The 27,381-nt window shown below is 57.2% G+C and overlaps 2 protein-coding genes across 2 annotated transcripts in view; both read right to left on the reverse strand.

The window, feature by feature from the left end:
- LOC125159860 (IQ motif and SEC7 domain-containing protein 1-like) lies at positions 1 to 27,127 on the reverse strand. Its single transcript, XM_047848523.1, is given in 17 exon segments — positions 1 to 266; positions 269 to 357; positions 360 to 699; positions 1,963 to 2,089; positions 3,001 to 3,095; positions 3,179 to 3,231; positions 7,377 to 7,478; positions 7,481 to 7,552; positions 8,390 to 8,551; positions 11,050 to 11,149; positions 12,373 to 12,498; positions 14,029 to 14,058; positions 14,789 to 14,928; positions 19,807 to 19,970; positions 21,505 to 21,627; positions 24,464 to 24,625; positions 27,120 to 27,127. Coding segments are annotated over 17 exon segments (2,025 nt in total). The 3' UTR covers positions 1 to 134.
- LOC125159862 (uncharacterized) overlaps positions 24,542 to 27,381 on the reverse strand; it is a 69,428-nt gene continuing 66,588 nt past the window's right edge. The window contains exon 5 of the mRNA XM_047848525.1: positions 24,542 to 24,625. The gene's annotated coding sequence lies outside the window, so the exon portion shown is untranslated. The remainder of the gene's footprint in view (positions 24,626 to 27,381) is intronic.

Raw genomic sequence — 27,381 nt, forward strand, 5'->3', positions numbered from 1 at the left:
CCAGGCCGCAGGGAGCAGAGGGGAGAGGTGGAAACAGAGGTGCCCTGGGTCTGGTCTGAGGCCAGCTGCCCTCGGGCATGGCTCTGTGTGGTGTGCAGGTGTTCCGGGGCAGTCTGGGACCCTGCCCAGGCTGTCTACACAATTGTGCTGATGCCGCTGGGTTTGGCCTTGCTGCTGGTGGGGGGCGGCGGGGCGGGGGGCTGCCCGTGGTGGTGCGCTGCATGGCCGTGGCCCGTGTGGCCCTGGGTGGCCGTCATGGGTCGAGGGCAGTGGTGGGTTGGCTGTGCACGTGGGCCACGTAGGGTGGGTGCCCCCCGTGGGGGCCTTGGTGGTGCTGGTGTGCGTGCTGGATGTGCTGGGGGGGTGGTAGTGGTGGTGGTGGTGGTAGGGGGGCAGATTCTGCTGCACGTGGCAGTACTGGGCATGGTGCCCGTGCACCTGGGCCTGCGGCAGGCCTTCAGCAGGCCCCTGGTGGTGGCTGGCCCCAGAGTGCTGCGCGTGGGGCAGGCCCAGTGGGTGGGGGGGTGGCTGGGGAGGGCCTGAGGGCGGGTGGGCCTGGGGAGGGGGCTTCCCTTTCTTACTCCCAAATAAGGAGCCCAGGAGGGAGGATGAGTTAGGCATAGTCTGGTGTGGGCGAGATGGACACTCTCGTGTTGATGTAGCTCTCCGGCGCATGTGAGGACTGCTAATGATGGACCCCTAAAAAGGAAATTCATAGAAATCAAAATTAAAAGACCTTACAGCACTTATGTCAGAATGATTTTTTTTTTTTTTTGATGTAAAAAGTTCACCCACTGACTGCTAAGCCTTAGTTAACTCTCTGGCTGCAGAGGGTGGGGCTGGGTAAGGCTGGGTCAGTGCCACCTCCGCTCATGTGACTGGGGGCCACAGGGACCCAGGGTGGCCTTCCACTGAGAGGAGTGGGGATGGGGTAGGGGATGAGGGACGCTCCTGTCTGGTCAAAGCAGCAGCAGCAGCAGCAGCAGCACAAGTGTGACTTCTGCTGTTGTCCTGATATGGAAGGCGGCCTGAGCTTTCGGATCAGAACAACCAGCCCGGGGGTGCCTGTGAGCGCCATGTGCTGCGTGGAGTAGGCTGGGCTGACGTGCATGAAGAAGAACCCCGTTCCTGCTGAAACTGCGCCATCTGCTCTGCCTGTGTGGGCCCCGAGCTTTCTGGGAAGCTGGTGGTAGGGACCGGGCGGGGGGCTCGGGGAACCTTGTCCTTGTTGGAGGGGTGGGGGGGCTGCCTAGGCATTTCACTGCAGCTACCTACTGCAAACCAAACAAGGAAAAAGAAGGAAACAAAAAGGTCTGCAAGCTGAGGTTACGATGTGAACAGGAATATAGAAATGGTTGGCAGATGAATGAAATCTCATGAAATCCACACGGAATTTTTTCTTCCTCTCATGGCTTTCCTCCCCCGAGCTAGCTAAGCAATTCCATGATGTCCTGACTGGAGACACACAGCAATCGGAACTCCAGGAAGGAAGCGATGGGGATGGCGGAGCATGGAAGTCAAGAGATGGGGAAAACCCACCCTCCTGCCCCCCGCAGTGCGGGTGGAGGGTGCACAGATGCCTGGCGGGCGGTGTTTCCCACCCAGGAGCAGTGTCCGCAGGCGGGGGCCCCAGGGTGGGGGTGGGGGAGTGCCAGGAAGCCGGGATGTTAACCATGCTTGGGGGGCCACAGGGGACGGGGTTAAGCGGGAACTAAAACACAGAATCCAGAACCACCCCCACCTCCCATGGGTCCAGCCCAAACAAGCGGTGAGAGTCATGGGCGATTCTAGGAAGGGGGAAGCTGGCATGCCCTGGGGCTGAGGCAGGCATGGGCGTGTCTGCGCCTCTGTGCAGTAGGGGGAAGGAAGAGCAAAACAGAAAAAAAAAAGACTACAGATATAAACCAAGGATCGGGGAGGCAACACACGACAGCCAGCTGGACGTAGGCGCTTCCTACTTACTTCCACATTGCTCTCGAGTGATCCCGCACTGCTGCGACGCCCTCGCCTCCTTGCCCAGAACATGCAATACCAGAGGTTAGACACGGACACAAGGCCGGGCCGCCGCCTGCCTGGCCCTGGGTCACCACTGCCGCAGGCGGGGGGGAGGGTCGGAGGACTGGCTCCGTAGGGAAGCCCGTGGGAGGGCAGTAATGACTTTCAAAAGAAAAAAAAAAAAGGAGGGGGAGTTCAAAGAAAAAAATTTGTTTTCAACCAGCCCCAACTTGATACCCCTTCTCCTGGACTGGCAGTCTGTTGGTGGGAGGGGTGGGGGGGGGGGGTGGGGGGGATGCCTCCAGGAGGGCTGGGGCGCGTGCACGGCGGGGGCCAGATGCCCTGTGCTCCAGCCACCTGCCAACAGGGGATGGGACAGGGGCAGCTTCTCCAATGGCTCAAAACAAACAAGATGTGGTCCTGTGCGGCCCTGACTGCGTGGATTTCATATACATATGTATATGCATATTCACACATACATATACATCTCCCCCCTTGCAGACAGGGTGGGGTTGATGGTTAGGAGGAAACTGAACTTGGTGTCCTGTCTTTTCCTTCTGGGGAGCTCAAATGTGCTGGTGCCTCTGGAGCCAACTGTTTGGTTTGTGCAGTGCCCTGGCCAGGGGCAGGAGGCAGGGTCAGGGTCTGCTGGGAGAGCCCAGAGTCCTGCTTCCCTTCTGCGGGTACTGCTTGCTCTTCCAGATGCCACAAGTGCTCCCTCAGCTGTGAGCGCTGCCTGCCCATGGCTTTCTACTACCTCCCAGCACATGGCATATAGTAGGCACTCAATATATGTTGGCTGTGTTACAGGAAGGCTGTGTCTTCTTGGTTCTGGAGGCCTAAGGCTCAGCCTGGCCTCCAGGGTCCTTTTGGAGGCCCTCTCCATGGATTCCTGCAGGACACTGAGGCTGGCAAAAATGGTGGGTGCCCAAGCTTCGGGGTCCGGTCTCTGTCCAGCCCTCAGGAAAGCAGATAGGAAGAGGGGACAGAGAAGGGGCCGCCCACTTGATGTTCTGGAGGCTTCCACCTGTGCAGCCCTGGCCACGAGCCGAACACATTTGTTCTTGGTCAAGCCCCGCAGCAATGCAGTACAGGTGTCCCTTTGTGCCAAGGAGGAGGAGGAGGTGGAGGCTGAGGCTCATGGACCGACTGTCCAATTCCACAGTGAGCGAGCAGGACTCACACCCAGGTCTGCCTGTCCATCTCTGGGGCTGGGAAGCTTGGCCATGCTGCCTTCTGAGCGGAATGCAGGCTGAGTGAGCCCAGGAGCCTGAAAGATGGAAAGGCTGCTACGTGCCTCTCTGTGGCCAAGAAGGTGACCCTGTGTGGGGTAGAGAGTGGGTCTGTGGGTCCTTCAGGCCTCACCGTGGCATCTGAGTGTACTGGGACGGAGCCTTGATCTTGGGCATACAACAGTGGACTCGGGGGACATTCGGTCCCTTTGCTTGGCCTGCCAACCCCCAAACCTGAGTCCCAGCTGGGAACTTTGCTTGACCCTGGCATGTGTGAGAGGGCTTCAGAGCTCGCTCAGGACAGGGCCACACAGAAGATTAGGGCAAGAGTGTTTTCCACCAGTTGCTGAGGACCAGGGAGAACCACGTAGGACCTGGCCCTTATTCCCAGCTGGAAGAAAGATGAGGGTCATCACATATCCTCATCTTTCAGCTCGTATGAGAAGAGAGGCTGGCCATCTTCCCTTCCTGCTTTTTGTCCCAACACAGTGGTCCAGGGACATAGAGCAGAACGAGGCTCTTTGGCTGAAGAGGTAACCCCACCTGGCACTCCTTTGATTCTTTAGCACAGTTTCTGCATCTGTGAAATGGGTACGCGCCTTCCTCTGAGTAGGGTAGACGTGAGCATCAGATACTTGGGATCTTGTGGCACCATGCAGAAATGCTGAAGTCAGATCTCTGCTGTCTCTGCGGTTTTAAAATCAGCTCTCTGGCCCCTCGAAGCCTAGAGGGCTCCCCTAACTGAAAACCAGGGACACAGTAAGGCCAGCCCGCCCCACCAGTGCCCAGCAATGTCTTCTGACTGATGTGCTTCTCTCAAGGGGACTTAGGCCAGGCCTGGAGCTAGGTTTAGGGGCTCTGTGTGGTATCTGACCTGAAGTACAACAAAACCCTCCTCCTCCTGCCCCCAAGTGGGCCAAGACTTAGGACAGTTTTAACTTGGATGTCTTTGAGTGATGCTAAGTTTCTCAGAATCCATCTTTTCAACTTCACAAATAAGCATGAGATGTGAGGTATCCCTACCTCACTGCTGTCTGCAGTCAAGCCCCTAGTCATGGGCACACCCCACAGACACCTGCTCACTATAGACCTGTGTCCGGGTGTGTGCACACAGGTGCACATCATGTGCTAATGGAGGTGAAGCATGCTGGGAAAGTGGCTCTCACCCATGCACCCACACTATCCCTCACCTGCACTCTATCTCCTGCTACACTCCCTCTCTCTTGGTGGGGGAAGGGGTCCTGCACCAGCCACAGGTGAGCCCTGCCCCGCCCAGTGCCTCTCCCAGAACCTGATCAGGCCCTGCCAGGCCAACTGTGGCCAGGATCAGTAACCACGTCTGGAAGGAGTTCCCAGCATGGCTCTTCACAGCCTTCTCCTGCTTCTTGGTATCGGCACAGAATGCAGCAAGAGCTCTCAACCCAGGGTCCTACCCTGTGGTCCTTAATAATGCTGGAGGCTGAGCAGGTGCTGCTTTGGACACTGGCCACCAGGAGCCACCAAATCTCCCCTGAGAGGGCTTCCCGGGTTCCCTGGGGCAGAACATGGCAGGTCTCTGGCTAGGCCCCGGAGCAATGACAGGGGCGAGCAGGTCCCATGGCCTCTGGGAGACATCCTCTCTCTGGAGACTGATGTTGGGCAGCTTCGCTGGGAGGGGCAGGAGGACCCTGGGGGCTTGGGGATAGTGTCCATCATGACTTGACTGATCTGGGCCAGGGGTTAAGGCCGCAGTCACACCTGTGTCCCCGGTCCACGCAGGCCCTTGATCGCAGGCCGACAGGGCTCTGGTGCCACTGAAATGAGCATGGATCCCGGACGAAGGAAGACCATGTGGAGAGTCACCCGGAATGACATGTGATTGCAGGTCCAGGGCAGACGCCCCCAGAGCAGTGACGTGCCAACAACTGAGCGCTAGCTTTCCTGAAGGGAGAGAGTATCCCCGAGGCCTTGCCTCTTCTCCAGCAGCCCTCTTAGTGAGGGCCACGGTGGGGAGAGTGACGTTGCCTCCGGAGAGCTTCACTCTGACCCAGTCCGGGGCACGTCTTTGGGTGCTGAGCCCAGCATCTTTCTGGATGGCTGCTGACATTGGCCGGTCTCCCTCTGGAGACTGCACGTGGAGGGCTCCCAGTCTGGGGCCTTGGCAGCTGCCAGGACTCAAACACACCCTCCAGGCTTCCTGGGGACAGGGGGCTGCCTTCCCGGGGGATTCTTCACATGGTCTCCTGGGAAGACTCAATCCCTAGAGTTTTCCTTAGTTCGGAATGTCCAAACGACAATGGCAACGGCGACGATAGAAGGAAAGCAGCTGAACCTCAGCTCTCTGTCCCTCACACAGGCCTGGGGGTGCAGCTCTATCTGACCCCCAGGAGCTGGAGTCCTAGGTGTGGCTGGCCACGCTGGGAGCCTCGGTTTCAACAGAGCCACTGTTACCTGAGGGACTGGGCGGGACCCATCCGCCCTCCAGGTGCTGCATCAGGGAACAGAGAGGCCAGGCCTAACGCCACTGCACAAACCCAAACAGAGGTCCTGGCTCCCAGCCTGCAGAGGCCCAGAGCTGTCCAATTACGTTTAGCTGGGTTTAACAAGCCATAGGGAAAACCAGTGGTTCTCAACCCGTGGCACTTTGCCAACTAGGGGTGATTTTTGCCCCCCCCAGAGGACCCCTGGAAATTTCTGGAGACATTATTGTCTGTTATGACTGGGGGGTGGGGATACTCTTGGCATCTCGTAAGTAGAGGCCCGGGATGCTGGTAAATATCCTGCAGTGCACAGGACAGCACCCTCCAACAGCACGGAATTATCTGGCACAAAACGTCAATGGTGCTGGGGTTGAGAAACCCTGGGTAAACCCTCATGCTGGCAATGGATTTCTGATTTTTACTATGAAAAAAAAAAATGGCAGGACAAAATAAGGACAAAAAAATTCCAACTCAAAAAAAGAAAAAAAAGAAAAAAAATTTCTGGGAAATGAGTAAGCTGGAGGGAGGCAGTGCGGCCGGTGGGGCAGGTGTGGGATGGAGTCATGATTGGGCTCTTTTAGTAGCGGGGCCCAGGGCTGGCCACAAGGTAATGTCCAAGGCAGGGTGGGGCGGGTGAGGCCCCGAGAAGGGGAGGGGGCTGCCGGGCCCCTGGAGAGGAGGCGGCTGATCTTGGCCCGAGAGGGTCTTTTCCAACAACCCAGGGCCTGCAATCAGGCTCCTAGAGCCGGGACACCCGGAGCCGCGTGCCCTCTGTGGGACAACGTCCTGTAACCTCTGCTCCTTTGTAGCTGGAACCTCCTCCCAGGAGAAGCTGCCTGTTGAGACGTGACTGGGGGGCTTCAGGGGCTGTCCCTCCACAGCTTCTCTGACAGCACTGCAGGCAAAGCAGGCTGAACAACACTCACGGGCGGCTGGCCCAGGGGACCCGGCCGGGCGAGCTGCCCCCAAAAGCTCCCTGACACTCTAGACACACCTCCTCCCCTGGGAAATCTGGGAGGCTCTAGGGGTGCTACTTGCTTAGGGGTTAAGAGGCTGGCAGCAAATAAACACACACAGAAACAAAGAAACAGTAACAAAAACCACGGTTGTGCCAGGGCTCCCCCCGTCTCCCCACCGCCCCGACATCCAGGGGGCAGCTGCGGCCACTGCCTCTGGGCCGGATGGGGGCCCGGGTTTCCCAGGAAGGGAGACCTCCGTGAGGGAAATTAGACCAGGGACAGTGGGAGAGGGGGTTCTCCAAACACAGTTTCGAGGGCTTTACTCCATTTCATTCATCAGCATAAAACACAGGGACGCGGCAGCACAGAGGGCAAGGGACACATCCATCAGTGGGGCCTGGCTCACTCTGTGTGAGAGCAGTTTCTGGAAAATAAATAAAAGAATAAATAAAACCCCTAGAAGAAGAAAGGGAGAATAGGGGTAACCTCCTGGCTGTTCTGCCTTGACAACCGGATCCTGTTTCCTCTGGCCTTTTTGGGACGCCCTCTCTGTGTGGTCAGATGCTACTACGGTCTGGGGACAGTCACGGGAAACCCAACGGCATTCCGTCCGAGCCCTGCCGCCACCAGCCGCCACCGCGGTCCTTTCCCGGCACGCAACGTGTGCCCCAGCTGCCCGGTCTGAATCCTGCGTGTGCTGGGCTAGGAAGGGGGTCCTGGCCTGCTCTTACCCACGTAGGAACAGTCCCGCAAGGAGCTGCTGAGGGCGCTGCGCTTGAGGCCCTCACCGCTGGCGTGGCTGTCATCCAGGCAGGCTCGGCTCAGCGTCCCTTGCCGGACTCCGCTTTGAGGCTGGAGCACTGGGACATGCTGGGCCACACGACGCCTTTCTGCTTCTCGAGCTCCACTGAAACAGAGGGGGCGAGGGACCAGTGAGAAAACAAAGCCTTGAGGGGGAGGCCCTGGGCCCTCTGTGTAGGCTTGGCATCGCGCCCAGCTGCCATCTGTTTGGCCTGAGGAAAAGTCAGGGCCCACGGCTGTCTTGGGAAAGAAAGAGAAGGTGTGAACGCTGCCTTTGACAAAAGGGAGCCAGGAGGAAACTCTGAAAGGGAGGCTGGAGAGGCACGGGCCTTGGGCTCTGCAGGAAAGACTGTCACTTTGCAGGCTTGAGGGCTGGCAAGGAGACTGGCTGGCCTGGGTCTGCGGATGAGCAAGGGGTAACCCAACCTTGCCGTGGGTGGGGCCCAAAGGTGGGGGTAGTTGTGTGTCTCCAGGGAGTGAGGCTTGGAGCCAGGAGAGAAAAGATGATAATCAGGTCTGATGAAACCCACAGGATGGGCTTGGTGGTGACTTCCCTGACATGGAAGACGAAAGAAGAATAAGCACACCAAGGGGCAACGAGATCAGCTCCGGATCTCCAGGAAATCTCGTCTCGTGGGGCGACGGGGAAACCAGGCTCTCTCAGGGCATGCCAGGTGGTCCCACAGGCGGGATGGGCCTGGGCCGCAGAAGCCCCCACTCTCACGTGGAGGCCTCTGCTGCCCTCCCCACGCCACCTCCTCCGGCCCGGGTACGGGGGCTGCCCTGTCATAGGGCTGTGGGAAGGCCAGGTGAGACCAGGGCACCTCACTTTTGTGGGCCCCCAGAGTCCCTGGCACCAGATGGGAGCCAACGGCCGCATCCAGCAAGTCCCATGAGATGCCGGGGCTGCTGGCTCTTCCTCTCCAGGGGGCCTGGGACTTACACTGTATCCTGTGCTTCTCCATCTCCTGCACTTCCATGATGGACTCCCGCAGGTAGTCGGTGAACTTCTTCCGGTCTTGAGGATTGGGAGCGTTAAAGTTTATTAACACTTTGATGTCTGCTCCGGGGACAGCAGATGTGAGCCGGATGCCATTGGGGTAGTCTACAAAGGAGAAGGGGAGGAGAAGAACCCATGGATCCCTGGGTGCTCTCTGCACTCTCTCTGCTGGTCAAGGAAATGCTAAGTCTAAGGGTCCAGGCTCTCAGCAGACACGTCTAACCAGGGAGGAAAGGCATCCACAGGGAAGACCAGAGAGACTGCCAGGAAATCCCCATCTCCTGACTTGGGTCTGTGTTGTTCTATGCAGAAGTCTGGGGCAGATTTGGCCAATCTGAACAGAGGTCAGGGCCCCCATCCTTCCTCAACCTGAAGGTCATGGAGCCTAGACCCTTCAAGTCAAGGTCCTTGGTCATTGCCTGAAGCTTGAGAATGGCCAGGGGTGGAGTCTGGGAGTCACAGTCAGTGTCCTGTGCTGGGGGGGAGTCTTATCTGGTCTCCCTGGGCAATTCTGAGTGCACACTGAGCTCTGTTCTCTCACAAGTGGCCTCCAGACCCTCAGTTCCCTTGGGTGCTTCATGGGCACCCCATACCCAATGCACTCTATGCTGAGTGCTCGGTCTTTCTGGCCTGTGACCTGCCTGGTGCCACCTCCAAGCTCACAGAGTCTCTGTGGCTCTGGTCCCCTGGTAGCGCCTCTCTCCTCAGCGGGAATCAAGCATCAGCTACTGGATGTTTGGAGGTTCTTGGTCCAAACACCAATCCCACTTTTGCTCAGACCTAGGTCAAGGCTGGGAACTCAAATGCCTAGTGTGTTCCAATAAATGTAGGAAGTAAACCACATGAGACTGAGCAACAGAGTGAGTGGGGGGGGGAGGGGCGTGCAGCCCATGACAGCCACATGACGTGGGAATGTGGGCCTAGCAAAAACCTTCTCGGTTTTCAAGAAAACTCAAAAATATCTAAAATTTTAGTTATTTTGTTTTTTAATTAATTTTTTTAATGTTTATTTTTGAGAGAGACAGAGAGAGAGAGAGGCAGAGTGTGAGGGGGGAGGGGGCAAAGAGAGAGAGAGGGAGACAGAATCCAAAGCAGGTTCCAGGCTCTGAGCCATCACCACAGAGCCGGATGCAGGGCTCAAACTCACGAACTGTGAGATTATGACCTGAGATGAAGTTGGATGCTTAACGGACTGAGCCACCCAGGTGCCCCCAATTTTAGTAATTTTAGATATTAAGTATCAGCTCAACAAATTTTTTAAAATGTTTAAACCAAATACATAACTGGGCTGTGACTGACCCACAGCTACCACTTTGAGATCCCTGCTACGAAGGCATGTCCCATAGAAATGTCAGTGTTGACTCTTGGGCTTATGCCAGGACTGTGGGTTCAGGGCTGAGGGCTGAGCTCTGGGAATGTAAAAACGAGGAGGGCACAGCCTCTGCCTGCGGATTCAGTCTGGTCGGGCCCACTGCTGGGAGCATCACAACCACCGCCACCCCTTTGGAAAGAGGGCCTGCCGGTCAGGACAATGTGGGGTGGCACCATGCTCCCTGAGGCCACCTTCCACCCTGGTAGAAACCAAGGCAAGGCAGGGATGGCCCAGGCACAGGTCCCTGGTTCTTTTTCAACCTGCAGATTGAAAGCGGATCAGACGGTAGCTTGGCAACCTGTCTGAGAGGATGAGGGCTTCCCTGCTGCTGGAGATATCATGATGCTCAACTGGAACGGTCCTCCCCTGGGGCCGGTGCAAAATGGGCAGGGCAACAGGACCTCCCCCTCACCCCCCATCTCAGGAGGCCTGGCTCAGCCTACAGCTCAGGGACCTCCAACAGGGACGGGACAAAGAGGGAGAAAGGTAAAGGGAAGGGCTTGGGTATCAGAGAAAGACCAGGTCAACAGAGAAAAGTCAGTGGGGGTGTCAGCTCCTCCCCCAAGTCCTCAGGCCCCATGGCCCACTCATACCCAGAGAAGACTCCAATAACACCTAAGAATAAATCCTGCTCTAAGCACTTCATGTATGGACTCACCTAAGTCCCTGAGGTAAAGTCACCCCACTTTACAGACAAAGGGAATGTGGCCCGGGGACCGCTAGGTCCTGATGCATTTGCACCCGGGCTCTCTGCTCAGGACCGGGCTCCTGTCCTACAGCCCCCCAGGCCTTGCCTGCGCCTGTTTGTTTGCCTGTATTTGCACATCACCTGTGCCATTTACTTGGTGTCTTCCGGGCAACACTTTATTGGCATAAATCCACTCCGCCCTGAACTAAAAACAACCTTAACCACACGGTAAGAAGACGTAGGGGCAAAAGCAAAGGCGATCACCACCATGTACAATGTTATCAAATTCTCCCCAGGTACTGTCGCTCGTCAGACCCCTGGCCTGCAACCTTCTCTCTGCTGGCGAAGCAGGAATACGGAACACACGTGGGAGAGCTGGGGGAGATCCCCAGGGGGAGATCCTTGGGGAGCACAGCACTTCGTGACTACAAGGTGGGAGTTGTGACACCGTTTCCGCCACGTGGCACACGGCCACGTGTGGACGAGTGCTCCAGCACACACACTCGCGGCTGGGCCACGGCAGGCCCCCAGCACGGACTTAACACTGGTCCTCGAAGAGCTGAACCTGCATGTCGTACAGGGAGAAGGACTGTCGGAAGCTGTACATCACCGAGTTCTTCTTTTTCTGGAAGATCTTGGTCACCTGGGGGCCGCCAGAGACAGAGGCTGAGTCGTATCGCCTGCACCGCTCAGGGGCAACTCTGGGCGCTCGGGATTCTGACCGAGACTAACGTCAAAACCCTCTCGGGAGTGCAGAGGTCGGGAGGCCTCTGGGGCAGGGCAGGCCTGTGTGTCCAGGCACATCCTGACATGGATGCTGGCTTCCGCTCCCGTGAATCCCAGCTGTCGTCCTGGCTGGCGACGAAGCCCCTCAGCAGAGAGGTGGCAGGCGCCACGCTGCACATGACCCCGAGGGCGCCAGGCCGGGCTCGGACACCCAGGACCCCACCTGAGCTCTGTGACTGCCTGAGAGATTTTGGAGGCGGAAACGGAGGCTCAGGAATTTGAAGTCACTCGCTTGAGGTCAGGGACCCTTGACAAAGACTTGAAACCCACAGGTCCAGATTCCAACCTCAGCAGTCAGAGAGAAGTGGCTGGTCCTCAGGCAGGTAGGGGTCAGGGACAAGGGCCTCTAGCAAGAAAGCCCGGGGCATGCAGGAGAGACAAAGAACCAAGGGACAGTCTCCCCCCCGTTGTCTCCAGGGGCATCTTTATCCCCGGGGATAAAGCCCAGCATCCATGCCACCTTTTTTTGGGCAAGACCTCTGCAGTTTCCCTTTGGGGAACCCCCTCTTTGCCACCTGGCACTCCTGGGGGTGAGCAGTGACCCAGGTTTAGCCAATGAGACAGCACTGCACCTGCCTGGCCCCTGTGAGCGGCTCAAGCATGGGCATGGGAACCAGTGAGACCTCTGCCCGGACTCTTCCCAAGAAAATCCCCCTGGTGGCCGGGGATGCAGGGAGGGGGCAGGATTAAGCCTGCAACTGCCGAGACTGACTTTCTCTTTGTGGACAGAGCTCCTGAGAAGGGAGCCCACGCAGCTGAGAGACAGAGAGCCTAATAAAGGAGTCCCACTGACGCTGTGTAAGCTTCTATAAATAGTTGGGGCTGAAGACCCACACCCCCCTCTGGGCTTTTACATAAGCTGACGAAGCCCCGTTTTCGTCAGCCGCACTGTGAGTTAGATTCTGCCTCTTGTAACCCAAGACCGTGGGGCTGACTCCATCCCCTTCACCTCCACCCCACGCACGTGGGTGCCTTTCCCCAAGCACAGGCACACAAGGCCAGATGGGAGACCGGAGCTGCAGTTTAAGGCCGCCCCAAGCCACGGGTCCCAGCCATGACACGCTCTGGGGAACCACATACCACCAGGAGGTCATTAAACAGGAAGATTTCTCACTGGTGCAGCCCGAGCTTCTGGGGCTTGTTTGGGTCTGGAACCTGGAAGAGCCGGCAGTAGCAGACCAGCCGCTGGTGGGGCAGAGAGAGCACCTGTATGGGGAGGAAGCACTGCGTCAGCCCCCAGCCCCTCCGCTGCAGTCCCTGTGCGCTGGGAACCCAGCCTGTAGGCCTGGCCTTCGAAAACGCCTTCTCCCACCAACCGCACACAGCAGACATGTCTGGACTCCTTGCAACTTTCCCTGCTCTTCCTCAGGAGCTCTCCTGAAGGGCCATGGAAAGCGTCCCTGCCTCTCGCGACACCTCCTTTCCTTTCCTTTCCTTCAGGCAGGTCCCAGACGTCTTAGAGCATCACGTGCACACCGGAGACCCCACAGTGAGGAATTTGTGATTTCTCAGTCCCCATAAAGTGCCCATCACACACACAAGCCTGTTAGTCCCGGCGAGGATTTCTCCAGAGTGTCTACTTGAGATGAGGACACTGAGGCACAGAGAGGTTGAGCAACTTGCCTCAGCCACACAACTGGGAAGGTGCAGAGAGGAGAGAGGATTCCAGTCCCCTCCTAAAGAATCCCGACGCTTCTGATGGTTCCCTGCCCCAACTCCTCGGCTGGCAGCCACACCACCCCATGGGGCCTGGCCTGGGCCTCCACGCGGAGCACGCCTGCCATGAGTTCATGTGAGCCCCCACTCTGCTGAAGTCCGAGCCACTCGCAAGGCCAGGTGCAACCTGTATGGTGCCTAAGGGCTGTGAGGACAAGTCACTGGGGAGGCCCAGTGGTGGCTCTGAGAGCATCCAGGCTCACGCAGGACACAGCGGGTTAGTAAAGGGATGTGATGGCAGGGAGGGTTCACTCTTCAACGGGTGCCCTGGTGGTGGGAGGCCCGAGCTCAGTGCATCAGGAAGATGGGAGGAAGGGCTTGGCCCAGGCTGGCGTGCTCAGGGAGGGGCATCGTTTGGAATAAAAGTGTGAAGGGGAGAGGATGGCGGGAGGCGGGGCTGGAGAGGTGGGTGAGGGCTGGCCACGGCAGCGTCTATTGGTTTGTCTTTAGGCCAAGGTGGGAAGAGGGGGGAGCAGACAGGTTTGTGATGCTGACTCTTGCAGTGCAGGTGCCCGGTGAAGGGTAAAGACGGACACATAAGGAAAGTGCCACGTGACTGCAAGGCTAGCCTTGCTGCTCCTGGGGTGAGCAGGTAGGCAGACCTGCTCAAGGTGGTGACAGTGGAGTGTGGGCGGCAGAGGGCGGGTTGGGTGGGCAGGCCTGCAATGGCCCATCAGCCTCATCTGTTTTGGGCACAGTGCCTCGGGTCGGAGGCAAGCCTTGGCCTCTGTGCTCAACCGGGCCGGGTGAGAGGGAGGGACACCATCTGCCTTGGCCTGACGGTACACAACCCTCCCCAGGTGGCTGCAGTCTGGGCCTGCAGAGGTTCGAGGCTGGGAGAACTATGAAAATCAAATTTCTTATCACTCCGGAAAGGAACTCAAGCAGCCAGAATTGTGGATCTGGGAACCAGGGGATGCAGGGAGGTGAACACAGAACATGGTGGACCTCCCTGCTCCCACCCCAACCCCAACCCGGGGCGGGATATCAGCCAGGATGTAAAAGCAGAGGGATACCCACACAGCCAAGCCCGTGATGCAGGGATCCAATCTATATGGGAAACATTAAACAAACAAGAAAAGATATTAATGATCCAAAGCATGCACCTGGGACCTGAGAGAGCTAATGGGATGACATCCGAGTAGGTAAGCACCCCTCCAGAGGCACGTTCCCATAGCCTTTGTCCAGACATGCCACACACAGCTCAGGAGACCTCCTCGCTGCCAGAACTTGGAAAGGCCGATAAGAGCATTCCCAGGCCACCAAGGGACCACTGCGCAACTTGGGCTGGTTTCTTTTTTTTTTTTTTTAATTTTTTTTCAACGTTTATTTATTTTTTTTGGGACAGAGAGAGACAGAGTATGAACGGGGGAGGGGCAGAGAGAGAGGGAGACACAGAATCGGAAACAGGCTCCAGGCTCTGAGCCATCAGCCCAGAGCCTGACGCGGGGCTTGAACTCACGGACCGCGAGATCGTGACCTGGCTGAAGTCGGACGCTTAACCAACTGCACCACCCAGGCACCCCTGGGCTGGTTTCTTAAGAGCCTCAGGCTCTCTTTAAATATAACCCAGGGCCAATGGTTATTATTCCCCAATATTGGGCAGGAGCCACCCTAAACCTAAAGGAACCGCCCCCCCCCAACTATGCGCCGAAGAAGCCAGGTTCCAAATGGCATCAGGGCCCCTGTCCAAAGCTAATGCCAGTGGGGCAGGCCTGGGGTCGCATGGAGGGGGGGTGGGTGGGAGTGAGGGAGCCAGGGATGCAGGGCCACCACATACCGGCTTTTTCCCCACAATGAGCTTTTCCACCTTCTGCACCTGGGACACGTGGTCTTCGTTGGTTTTCAGTTCCCGCTTGCGAATGTGATCCTAGATCCCAATTAGCATCTCCCGGGGAATGTCCTCACCATCGTCCACACCTGGGCAGGAGACAGTAGCCAGGCATCAGGGCAGGCCAGGGTCTGGGTGGCTGTGGCACCACTCAGCTTCGGGGCCCCAGGCTCACCCCTGATTTACCAAGTTTCTAAACCCAATCAGAATATCAATCCCTTTCATCAATCCTCAGCAGAACCAAAGACCTTCCAGACCCACAGCCACTGAACACCTTCAGTCAATTATGAAATGCCCTAGGATCCTTCCACCAGGACAAGGCCAGCATAGCCACCCAGATCAGCACGCAGAGGGCTGTGCCAGCTTCCAGCCATGCTCCAAGGGCTTTGTAAACATCAGCTTGCTAATCCTGACCATGGCCCCGCTGGGTGGGTGTGACCGTCTCCATTCCGCAGCTGGGAAAGCAAGGCTCAGGGAAGGGTCCGGGGTTGGGGGTGGCTGTGAAGCTGGTGTTTGTGGCTTTCGGCTCCCACAGGCGTGGGCCTAAGTTCTTGCTTTGCCCCTCACGAGCTGTGGGACCGAGTCTCTGCGCTGGGGGTCCTCGGTGAAGTGGGCCACCAAGAGCACGTGTGACTTCACGGAGGTCTCGTGAAGAAGACAGAGCAGCGGTGTTGCGTTCCCAGAAAGTGAGAACTCTGTGCACCTGAGCAGCGCCACCAGCTGTTGTCCCACATCACGTGCGCAGAAGCTGGGGTCTGGCCTTGAAGCCAGGTTGTTTTGACGACAGGCATGCACCCTTTCCGCTATACCCTGAAAAACTGCTGCGAGGAAAACTCGGCCCCACTCAAGAGAGAAATGCAACCCCACGCCAGTCCTCAGACCACAGACTGGCAGAGGTCCAGAGGTTTGGTAACCTGCGCAGTTGGCGAGGCTGTGGGAAGGGGCCTCCCAGCCACTGATGGTGGGAGGGTCACAAATATACACTCAAAGCCCCTCTGGGCCACTGGTTGAGTCCGGGGGAAATTTATCCCATGGGCCATGATGCACAGACCAGGGCACTCATGGCAGCATGGTTTCCAAAGAGCGGAAGACTGGGATTCACCCATTTACCCATTAATAGGGGACTGGTTAAGTCATCCCTGCACGGGTGCAATGGAATACCACACAGCTTCCAGGAAAATGAGGACGACCACAGGGAACCGACACGGGAACAGTAAGGGGGAGGGTGTGGCCTTGGGCACACAGGTAGGGGTGGGAGGGGCTCTGCTACTGACCGTTCATACTTTTTTTTTTTTAATTTTACAGAGAGAGTGTGAGAGCGGGGAGAGTGGCAGAGGGAAGAGGGGGGGACAGAGAGAGAGGGAGAGAATCCTAAGCAGAGCCCAACACAGGGCTCAATCCCATGACCCTGGGATCATGACCTGAGCTGAAATCAAGAGTCGGACGCTCAACTGACTGAGCCACCCAGGCACCCCACACATTTTTTAAAACCAGACTATTTTTTAGAACTGTGTTTTAGAGCAATTAAGTTCACAGCAAAATTCAGGGGAAAGCCCAGAGATTTCCCTGTAACACTGGCCCCCACCCACTACCAACTTCCCACACCGGAGTCATATATTTATTAGAACCAGTGAACTCACACTGACACACTATCACCCGAAATCCATAATTTACATTGGGATTCACTCTTGGTGTTGTGCGTTCGATAATAAACGTTTACCGACACGTCTCCACCACCACGGAGTCAGGTGGAATAGTTTCACTGCCCGAAAACTCCCCCAAGCTCTACCTCCTCCACCCCTCCTCCCTCCAACCCCTGGTGACCACTGATCTCTTATGTCTCCATAGTTTTGCCTTTTCCAGAAGGTCATATGGCTGGCCTCCTATGGTATGCAACCATTTAAGACTGGCTTCCTTCACTTGGTGGTATGCATTTTTAAGGTTCCTCCCTGTTTTCTCATGGCTTCTTTTCTTTTTAGTGCTGAATAATATTCCATTGTCTGCATGGACTACCGTTTATGTATCCGTTCCCCCACCGAACAACATCTCTTGACTGCTGCCAAGTTTTGGCAACTATGAATAAAACTGCTATAAACATCCTATGCAGGATTTTGTGTGGATGTACGGGGTTTTCAATTCCTTTGGGTAAATACCAAAGAATTTGATTGCTAGCTTGTCTTACTTTGTGGTTTTTTTTTTTTTTTTGAAACTATGTGAGGATAATAGTCATTAAAAAGAAATCAATCTAGAAAACTTAAAAACAAACATCAATAAAAGAAAATCATTGCTCGTCTGGCTGCCATGCTGGTGAGCGATTCCTCCCCCGCTTACCCTCCAACCCCCCAAAGGCACTCCTGCTGAGAGTCTCCCCGGGGGAACCAGAGTGAGGAATTCCAGAGAAAATGTGCCCAGTGTGTGCAGGGGGAAAGGTCTCTTCTACAAACACCAAGCTGGACGTCTGCCTGGTGTGGAGCACCAGCCAGGCTGTGGGAGACCAGAGTCCTGCCCCCATGGACGTGACCTTGGGCAGATCCCTTCCCTCTGCCTTGGCTACCCTTCTGAACACAAGGAAGACTGAAGAGAACACTCCTGAGTTCCTGGCTTGAAAGGATGGGATTTGGAGGGAACGGTCCAGGCTTGGGAGACAGCCGACAGCTCAATCTCCTGAGAAGTGGGATGATAACTCCCCCAGACTGCTGGGATGGTCGGGTGCAAGGCTGGATACAAACGACAAAGCCACTGATGTGAGGGTGGCCGACTGGCAATCTGACTGAGCAACCCTTCCCTCCCCGGGACTTCTCTCCTCTGGGCTAATCATTTCAGGCTGCTCCTGTTGTTCCCCATACAGGGGAGTCCCAATTATGTGGGTGAGGTCTAAAGGCAGAAAAAAAAATCAGAGTCAAATCGCAAAGACCTTTAAACTGCAGCGCATGGGGTCACCAACAGCGTGCAGCACACAGCCTGCTCTCTGGGCAGCGAGGGAGCACAGGGCTACACGCTAAGGCCACGGGGGACCCTGTGAAGACCAGAATCAGGCTCAGCCCTGTGAGGAGAGACAGCCCCTGTCCCATCAAAGCATCTGCTGGTTGCACTCTCGTGCTCTGGTGCTGAATTGCCATTAAGAAATTTCCCAGACTCCTTAGCTTCCTGGGAACTGTAGCTAAGACCTGAACTCCTTGGGGTCCACAGCACCCCTGAGATCTAGCAGAGGGCCACACACCATGAGTGCTCTGGGCAGGGGATGGCCGTCTGGTTGGTCTGAACCAAGCCCTGCCCCTTGGCTTCCCTGACTGATCAGGGCCTGGAGCCCAGCTGGGAAAAGCGGGCAGCTTGGCACTCTTCTGGATGGGCACCCCATTAGCTGGCCTGTTGCAGGGTACCCACCACCAGGGGGCGCACCAGGACAGTTCAAACCCCGGTGGGCCTTCCTGCCCCAGGAAAGGGGACGACAGAGCGGTGGTTTTATAGGAAATTTAAATGGCGCAACAAAGATCAAAAAACTTAAAGTTTTGTCATCAGTTCAGAAGACTTAAAGAACTGGATAGGAAAAAAAAAATAGCTCAACAAGCTGACAAAGTTGGACCTGATTCAGACCAACTTTTTTCCTTTTTAAAAAAAAAATATGACACCCTAAGGGGATCTCAGCCTGCTGCAGTTTGGTGTTTCCCAAGGAAAGGGACATAATCCCTCCTCCTCCTTGCAGGGACTCCAGGTAAACGAGGACATGCTGTCAGCTAACATGGTGCCACTTGGGAGACAGCCATCTACTTTTCAATTCCTTTCCTCTGCAACGACACCAGGAAGGCCTTCCTTCCTGCTGCCCACCGTAAGCACCTGTCTAACATGGGCCACTCGCCCCGGCCTGGTGTTCTCGTCCACTGAATTCATTTTTACAATGGCTGCCTACGTGTGGCAAATGATACGGTCTTCCTGTTTACAGTGTGCTTATATAAGGTTCCTCTTAAAAATACACACAAGGGGCGCCTGGGTGGCTCAGTCGGTTAAGCGTCCAACTTCCGCTCAGGTCACGATCTCACTGCCCATGAGTTCGAGCCCCGTGTTGGGCTCTGTGCTGACAGCTCAGAGCCTGGAGCCTGTTTCAGATTCTGTGTCTCCCTCTCTCTCTGACTCTCCCGCGTTCATGCTCTGTCTCTCCCTGTCTCAAAAATAAATAAAAAACGTTAAAAAATTAAAAAAAAAATACACACAAAAGGCAAGTCAGGGAATGCCTGGGTGGCTCAGTCAGTCGTGTCCAACTTCAGCTCAGGTCATGATCTCACGATTCGTGGGTTCGAGCCCCATGTCAGGCTCTGTGCTGACAACTCGGGATCCTGGAGCCTGCTTTAGATTGTGTGTGTGTGTGTGTGTGTGTCTCTCTCTCTCTCTCTCCCTCTCCTGCTCTCACTCTGTCTCTCTCTCTCTCAAAAATAAAATAAACATAAAAAAAAGTCAAGTCAGTTTCATGAGGAACACGGAGTGTAGGAGAGGGCACAGCAGGGATGGTGGCACAGACTCTCTGCCCGGCCCCTCCCCTGCCTGGCTTCCCCCTCCTTCCCTGTTCCTGACTGTGCTCCCTCACATCACCCCATCCGCCTCTGTGGACCATGTCTGGCCTGGCCCTCCTGAGCTGGGCTGAGCTTGCCCACCTGTCAAATCCCTGTGCATCTTTGCGAAACAAGCTAAAACCATCACAGCACAAGACCCGGGTGTGGGTCACTCCGTCCATGCCCCCAGTGTGTGTCACGGAGCGTGACAGGAGTCTGCCCTCTTCAGGATGACTTGCGCCCTGTCTGTGGAGCCGGTGCTTGCCCAAGGCCCCTGTGTGCGATGGCTGGGTGTGCTGGAGCCCAGCTCCCTTGTGCTGCCCTGTGCCCAGCGCACTCACGTCCTGGCCCCATGCCCAGCCGGGTGTGTGTGCAGAGTGTGGGACGGCTGTATGCCACAGCCAGGGTCCCGGGGCCGCTCACCTCGCAGGTTCTTGACGAAGTCCTCCAGCTTCATCTTCTCAGGTTTGACGTTGGGGCTGTACATGTCTGTGCTGAGCAGGATGATGGCAAAGGCCAGGATGAAAATGGTATCTGGGTTCCGGAACTGCCGAACCACCCCAGGGTTGCAGATGCAGTACCACTGGCTGGGGGCCGGGAGAGGGAGCAGGGTCAGGACCACTTCAGTCAGGGCAGGGAGTGGGTCTAGCCCTCACGCACGGCAGCCACGATCACTTGGGCCCTGGCACCTAATGGCTGAGGCCGGGTGCTGCCTTACAAGCCTCAGTTTCTGCATCTGGTAAACGGGGGTAAATAACACCTGCCAGGCAGAGTGCCGCTCTATCCACTCTCTCCTTCTCACACTGGTTACATCTCCTACCTGTATTTAGGCTGGCAATGCCTTCTTAGGACGAGGACTGCATGCTCCAGTCTCCCTCGGGATTGGATGCAGCCCAGAAGGTGATTAAGTTCTGGCCAATGGGATAAGAGCAGATGGGATGTGGGCATCTTAGAGGCTGTACCTTAAAAGGCAGAGCCCACTCCTCTCCCCTGTGGTGATGGGTGTTGGCCCTGCTCCCTGGGACCCTGAGATGAAGGGAGCCCGGCTTGGGCCTCCTTCATGCCAGCTCAGAGGGAGATGCACTTCCATCTTGTTTCAGCCACGGCTGCTGGAGCATCTTTGTTACAGCAGCTGAAGCAACAGCCTCACTAATGTATTCTGCTTATTGTTCTCATTGCCTCAAATGTGCACCCCTGCCCCAAACTCCAAGAGGCCCCCATCCACTGGGAACTTCAGGGGGAGCTGGGTGAGGGGGGCAGATCAGAGAAGAAGAACCATGGGGTGCCAGGACTAAGGCAGTGGCTATCACAGCTCAGATGACGTGGGCTTCAATCCTGCCTTTTCCATTAGTGCCGCCACCTCCAAGAAGCCCTCCTGGAAGGAAGTGCCTGAACAACCCCCCGCTCAGGGCCCCAGAGTTGTCCTCCTATTGTGTCCTCATTCCCTACCTTGGCCCCACCAGTGGTGCTGAGCCTGGAGGGCTGGGTCAGTGGCTGACTCGTGTGTCCCATACCCAGCAAGGGCACAGAGGATCCCACCCAGTCACTGTGCACACAGTCCCAGGATGAATGACTGTAGGGTCGTAGCTGCCCTTGACTGTGGGCTCTGTCATGCTAGGCATGGGCTAAGCGTGCCCACACGTCCAAAGGGGTTCAGTCCTTCCACTCTGTCCAGGGTAGGTGCTTTCGTTATCCCCACTCTATAGGCAAGGACGGGAGGCACAGAGAGATGAAGTCACTAGGGCAAAGTCACACAGCTAGTAAGTGGTGGAGTGGGTGCTACAGCCAGGCTGTGTGGCTCTGCAGCTTGTGCTCTGGGTCACTGTGTGAGACTCGCTGCCCTCTGTGAATGGGCAGATGATGGGGACATGGGCTCACGAGTGAGTGACGCTCATGAGGACCTGGAGGAAGGCGGACTGTCCAAAAGTCTGCTTCTGGCAATAACCAGCACAGCCCCTGGCATGCAGAAGGGGCCACTGCCTCATCTCCCCAGGCAAGGGCAAGGTCACCTGACCCTGCTTAGGGGAGGGGGTGAAGGGGGATTTGGGCCCCGGCCCTGGGCCTCACGACCAGCAACCTTCCTCTTGCCCACACCCACCCACGCCTTGCCTCGCCCGCGACCTGAACGCCTCGATGAGCCGCTCCACCTTCTGAGCCTCCCCTTGGACCCGGATGTGTGCCTGGAACTTCCGGAGAGCTTTGTCCAGCTCCATGGCAGAGAAATCCATCTTGTCTACCACGCAGCTGGAAAGAGACACCAAGGCCACGTCAGCGCCTGCTGCCCGCAGGGCCTCTGCCGGACTTCCTGCTGGGGACGGAGCGCAAAGGGAGTCAGTGCAGGGGCAGGTGCTGAGCTGCCTGGAGCCGGGACGGCCGGCCGCCTCTTGTCCAGGCGGGTCCTCCGCCGGCTTCCTCCAATCAGCAAACACTTCAGATTATGTAGCCCAAAGACCCCCATGCTTCTGGGATGTCTACAGACCCCCCTGAAACTACGGGAATACATTAGTGCTTATATCTATGTGTGTAATTTTTTCTTTTTTCTAAAAATTATTTGAGAGAGACAGAGACAGCGTGAGTGGGGGAGGGGCAGAGAGCAACGGAGAGAGAGAATTGCAAGCAGGCTCCCTGCTGCCAGCGCAGAGCCCGACGTGGGGCTTGAAGTCACACAACTGCAAGATCATGACCCGAGATGAAATCAAGGGCCAGACACTTAACCAACTGCGCCACCCGGGCACCTCGTACGTGTGTGATTTTCTACAGAGGAGCCAGACAGAGCCTATGGCTGCTCCTGATAAAGGCCGCCGGAGCACAAACAATCGGCTCTTTGGTCCACAGGGCACAAAGCGAGACGTCCACAGGGCACAAAGTGAGACGTTACTGCTCCGGTCTGCTCGGGCTGTCTGCGAGGGATGCCAGGAGCACGCGCCCATCTTCTCCAGGAGGAAGCGGAGGCCCAGGGTGCTAACTCGCCGGGCAGTGACTCTGCCCTGAGCCGGTCCTCCCACGTGGAGGGTTTGGGGCGAGGTGCCTGGGTTTTGCCGGGGATTTTCGAGAGGCATCTTGGAGAACCTCTGCCATCCTCATCTGCCAATCCGCCGACTGGAGGCGGAGCTGACAGAAGGCACTGGTAACCGGGTTTTGGTTCATTCCACTCATCCCAGCTCTGCCCCCCAGCACAGCATGCTACGTTTCCTGAACAGAGAAGGCGGGGTCTGCACCAGGGACCCACTCAGCAGGCTCTGGTATCTAGTGTATCCATTTGCAACAAAGCCATGGCCACCTCAGGTGTGGCTGCAGAGGCCTCAGCCATGGGGGGCCTAGTCCTCACTTCCAGGGCCGCCCTCCCTCTGTTGGGTGCCATGGGCTTGGGCATAAACTGTGCTGCCCCCAACTTCTCTGAGTGCTCACGGCTCTCGGGGCAGCATCCTCAGAGGCTGGGGCAGAGCAGGTGGGGTAGGGGGAGGGGGCCACATGGAGTAATTTTGCTGACTAGCATCTGAGCTGGACGCCTGGTGTGGGGGGTGGGGGTGGGGGGTTGGGGGGTGGGGTTAGGATTGCTACTTCTTCAGGCTGCTGCTATTTTCTGATGGGGAAGAACAATGCCTGGATTTCCTACCACCAGCAGCCAGCTTGGGGTGTGTGGGGGGGAATGCAGGAATGGGGGCAGGGGATGGGGGGGCTGGCCCAAGACAGCCTAAGGCCCAATTCTCTAAGGACCTCATCTGCTTTCCCCTGGACTGTTTCCTGAGGCTGGGTTAAAGGGAGAGAGGGGCACTAGCCACACTAACAATGCAGCAGGCTTTTCCTGATGGGGGAACACAAATGCCAAGCAGGGAGAAAGCAGCCCAGGTGGGCATGCCCGGTGCCAGGCACAGCCAGCTGCCACCAAAGGCCTGGCTCACTGCATCCTGTGTGCCTGCACATCTACCTGTGTGTACAAGTGGGTGTCCGTGTGCCCAAATGAGGACAAACGTGTGTATGTGAGTCTGGGTGTGTGTGTGGGGATGGGGGGAAGCACCGAGGCCAGCCCCTCCCTGAGCCAAAAAAGAGGCCCCAGGCAGATGCCCGCCTCCTCCCAGGGAAGTGTAGAGATGGCGGGAACACGCATGGCCAGGCTCTTCCTTATTGCAGAGGCGCCTTGCCCCAGCAGGCCTGAGCCCGCCCCCCTTGCTTTGTTCGTTCATCCCATGGGGCAGAGCTGGATGGATGGAGGGCGCTGCCCTTGTTACTAACAGTCCGCTCTTTACCCTGCTCTGATTTCTGCTCCTGGCCTACATCTCTGTGCAGCTGCCTGGTCAGGAAAATCCTCAACGGGCTGGAGGTGCTCCCCCAGGCCCTGAGCCACCCTGTGCCATGCTATTCTGCAGCTTTGGCTCCTCTTCTGAGAGAGGGAGTTAGGGAGACCCGGCATCCCCCGACCCCTGCTTGTGAGGGGAAGACACAGGGCTTGTGCACAGTAACTGCACTACAACAGACCCAAGGGTCCAAGCGCAGGGTGCCTGTCTACTCAGGGTAGTCTCAAGGAGGAATGGAGAGATTTGGGGTCCGAGGTTTTCAAACTGTTGGCAGTTTCCAGGGAGTTGGAAACCCGGCTTTCTGCAGAGTTCCATTTAGCTGGGAGGGCTCTGGCCATCAGCCATGGTTGGACTCTCACCCTGAGATCTCCCAGCCAGGAGAGGCAGGAAAGAGGCAGGGGAGGGAGGCACCGGGGGTCTCTCTGGGCTCCCCACCCCTCGCCCTGAGGGCGTTTTGGGACAGCTGGCAGCCAGGCTGGGGAAGGGAGCCCAGAACTCCAACCCCCCAGCCCTGCAGTGGCTCGGCTCTGCTGGAGAGGGATGGAGGTGCTGAGGGTGTGTGCCAGGGGGCCCGTGGGGTCCATGTGTGACAGACGGTGCCCGAGGGTGCAAGCACGCACGTATGCGGTAGGGTGTGATGTACGAACCCGCGGGGGGCGTCCATCTGTGTCTCAGAGCAATAAAGAGATAAGGGGAGGATTGGGTGTATGCTCCAGCAAGCAGGCGAATCTGACGCTGCTTGCGGCGCAGGTCCCTGCCCCCGCCCCCCCAGCCGTGGAACTCACTCCAGCACATCTCTGTTGAACTGTTTCTGTCGGTTGCCCAGGAACTCGCCGATCATCTGCCTGCTGAGGCCCTTGCGCTGCAGCAGGAAGTGGGCCACCCCCACTGGCGTGTCAGGCACAAAGCCACGTTCGATGAGGTACTGGACACCCTTCTCAGGCTTCCTGGGGATGGGACGAGACAAAGGCTTAGCCCTGGCTGTCCCAGCCCCTCCTGGCTTGCCTCTCTCCTCCCTGGGTACCCTAACTGCCCTATCCTGTTCCGCCTGGAGCCCGCAATATGGGGGAACCCGGGAGTGCCCAGACTGTGCAACGGGCGTGGGCTGGGACTGGGCCACTGGCAGGAGTGTGGGCACGGGTGCTGGAGCAGGGACCCTCCCCGCCCCCCCACCACTCTGCACTGCCTGTACTTCACAGCCAGGCAGACTGGAACCCCCTGCCCAGCATATGCTGGCCTGCCCTCCACCCACCGAGAGTAAACAGTCTCTAATAGGCGCTGAGCACTTACTCTGAGCACCAATGTCCAAGCACCTACACATATTAACTTACTTCTCACACTCCCCCTGCCGGTTGGTACTCTTGTAACCTGGGCTGTTTAGGAGCCTGACAGCCCCGTCACCTCACCAGGGGCCTCAATCACCCTTGTAAGGACTTCCTGAGTTTGAACAGAGTCAGGTGCCTGGAATGATCTGTGCGGTAAGCACCGTGGAAGGTTCTCGTGACTAGCTCCAACTTATGGGAGAGGAAGCAAAGGTGCAGCATTGACCCCTCCTGGGCAAAGGGAGTTTCCGGGAAGGGCTGGGCTGGCCCTGCAGGGCTGAGTGTGTCCACCTGCACTGGGAGCCATGGGGCCCTGGTGGGCTGTGGTGGAGGGAGCCCCCTCAGGGGCTGGGCAGGAGGCCCAGGACAGGCTTGGCTGACCTCACAGGGTGGTGTGACGGGGCCGCATGTGTGACCCTTGGAAAGCAGGTGTCCTCTGACAACCCCCGAGCCTCAGATGGGCCCGAGGAGCTGTGGAACCGCTGTGGTGTACCTGGCACCGTGCAGGGGTGAGGTCAGCAGGGCTACCCGCTAACTGGGAGCCGCCCCCTCCCTTGCTCCAGCAGGTAGAGATCCGTGTACTGCTGTCCCCCAGGAGCCTGGAAGGTGAGAGCCAGTGTCCACCTGTCCCTGTAAACCACGCAGCTCCTGGCTGACAGCAGCGTCCAGCAGATACTGTATTTCCACCTGCCAGCGAAAGCAAACTTCCTGCTGCAAGGTGACCTTGCTATTTTTACCCCAGGATGACCACACACCCTAACATCACCTTCAGGAGTTTTGGCAGGGAGCAACTGCTGGCCAGCTGGGCCCAGCACAGAAGTGGTGACAGAGTAGCATTGCTCCCCCACCCCTGGTGGGACCCCACCTCCACCCCCTGCCACATACCCCATTCCTCCCCATGACTCTGGTGTATCCAACCTAGAACTGCTCCCGTCCCAGGCCTCCCCAGCCACTCAGCTGCTCATGCTGTGGTCAGGGCAGGCCATGCTCCCTCACAGCCCTGCTCCACGCCAGCCCCTACAGGACCCCAGCCCTGTGGCAAGGGGTCACCGTGGCAAGCCCACAGATGGGCTTTCTTTAGCTCATGCGACATTAGCGGAAAGAATTCTAGTTAGTCGCCAGCATTTAGAAATTGGGAGAGCTCAACACAGAATCCAGATTTCTGGCTTCTCTTGAAAAATCAGGCCGTCTGGCACCCCTGGGCCTGTGCTCCCGTGTGGCAATGACTGGAGAGCTGGCCTGGACCTCCTCGCTCAGGCACCCTGCATCAGCCACCCACCCTGGGGCCTGCCTGGTCCCTCCCCTGAGTCCCCAATATGGGGCCCAGATCCAGGCCCAGCCTGCCAACATCACACAGCATGTCAGACTTCCAAGATTGGGGCTCCTCTACCCGGGGAGGAGCAGAATGCAGAGGGAAAGTGGAATGCACTTTGGAGGGAGAGTCTTACAAGGGGCCATGGGAATGCGGATTCTTCAAAGATTAAGGACAGAGAGTCTACTTTTCACTAGGCCCAGCTCAGGATGAAAGCAGTGAACAGGGCTGGTCATGAACGAATGCCTAGCACAAAGGCAGGCTCTAACCCTTGGTCTCAAGGACAAAGGGACAGAATGATGGCAGGAGGGTGTAGGGAAGGTCTCCTGCGGGTGAAACAGAGGACATCTCTGAGCAGGTGACATTGGGCACCTAAGTTATTAAGGAGCTTCCTAGGTGGAGGCAACAGTGCATGCAAAAGCCCTGAGGCAGCCATGGGTTTTGTAGAATTGAGGACCAGGAAGCTGCTTGAGGGTGGCTGAGAGTGGGGTCGTGAGGGGAGGGGCAGAAGATCAGCAGGGAGGGTGGGCCAGACCCCACAGCACTGTGGAGGCCACAGGGGGAATCTGGTTTTCCTCTGAATGGGCCCTGAACCCAGAGTAGGCTTGATTTGTTGTTGGGTAAACCATGCATTAAATCCAAATGGATACGAGACTCAGGGCAGATGGAGTTTCAGGACAGGACCATGGTAGGGGGTGGGGAGTAAAGCCACAGCTCTGAAAGGCCCAGGACCACATATATGGGGCACATTTCAGACTCCGGGTTCCTCAGACAGACATCAAGTAGGCACTGCCCATGGGCACCTACCAGCCCATGCTCCTTAGGGCAACAGGTGAGGTGTGGTGGTCACTGGTATCCTCGTGTCCCACTTTGGGCTCTGTGCCCAACCTCCGGCTTCTGCATCCTGAGCGACTTCAGCCTTCTGTATGGACTGCTCTGCATAATGGCTCACTTAGGCCACTGGTTCAGGGGCAGAAGTGCTTGCCAGGTACGTCACCCCCAGGGCACCCTGAACCTCTGTGTGGCTGGCCTTGGGGGATGCAGGAATTACTTCTGCCCAAAATTCTGC

Source organism: Prionailurus viverrinus, unplaced genomic scaffold, assembly GCF_022837055.1.
Source record: "Prionailurus viverrinus isolate Anna unplaced genomic scaffold, UM_Priviv_1.0 scaffold_73, whole genome shotgun sequence".
NCBI lineage: Eukaryota > Metazoa > Chordata > Mammalia > Carnivora > Felidae > Prionailurus > Prionailurus viverrinus.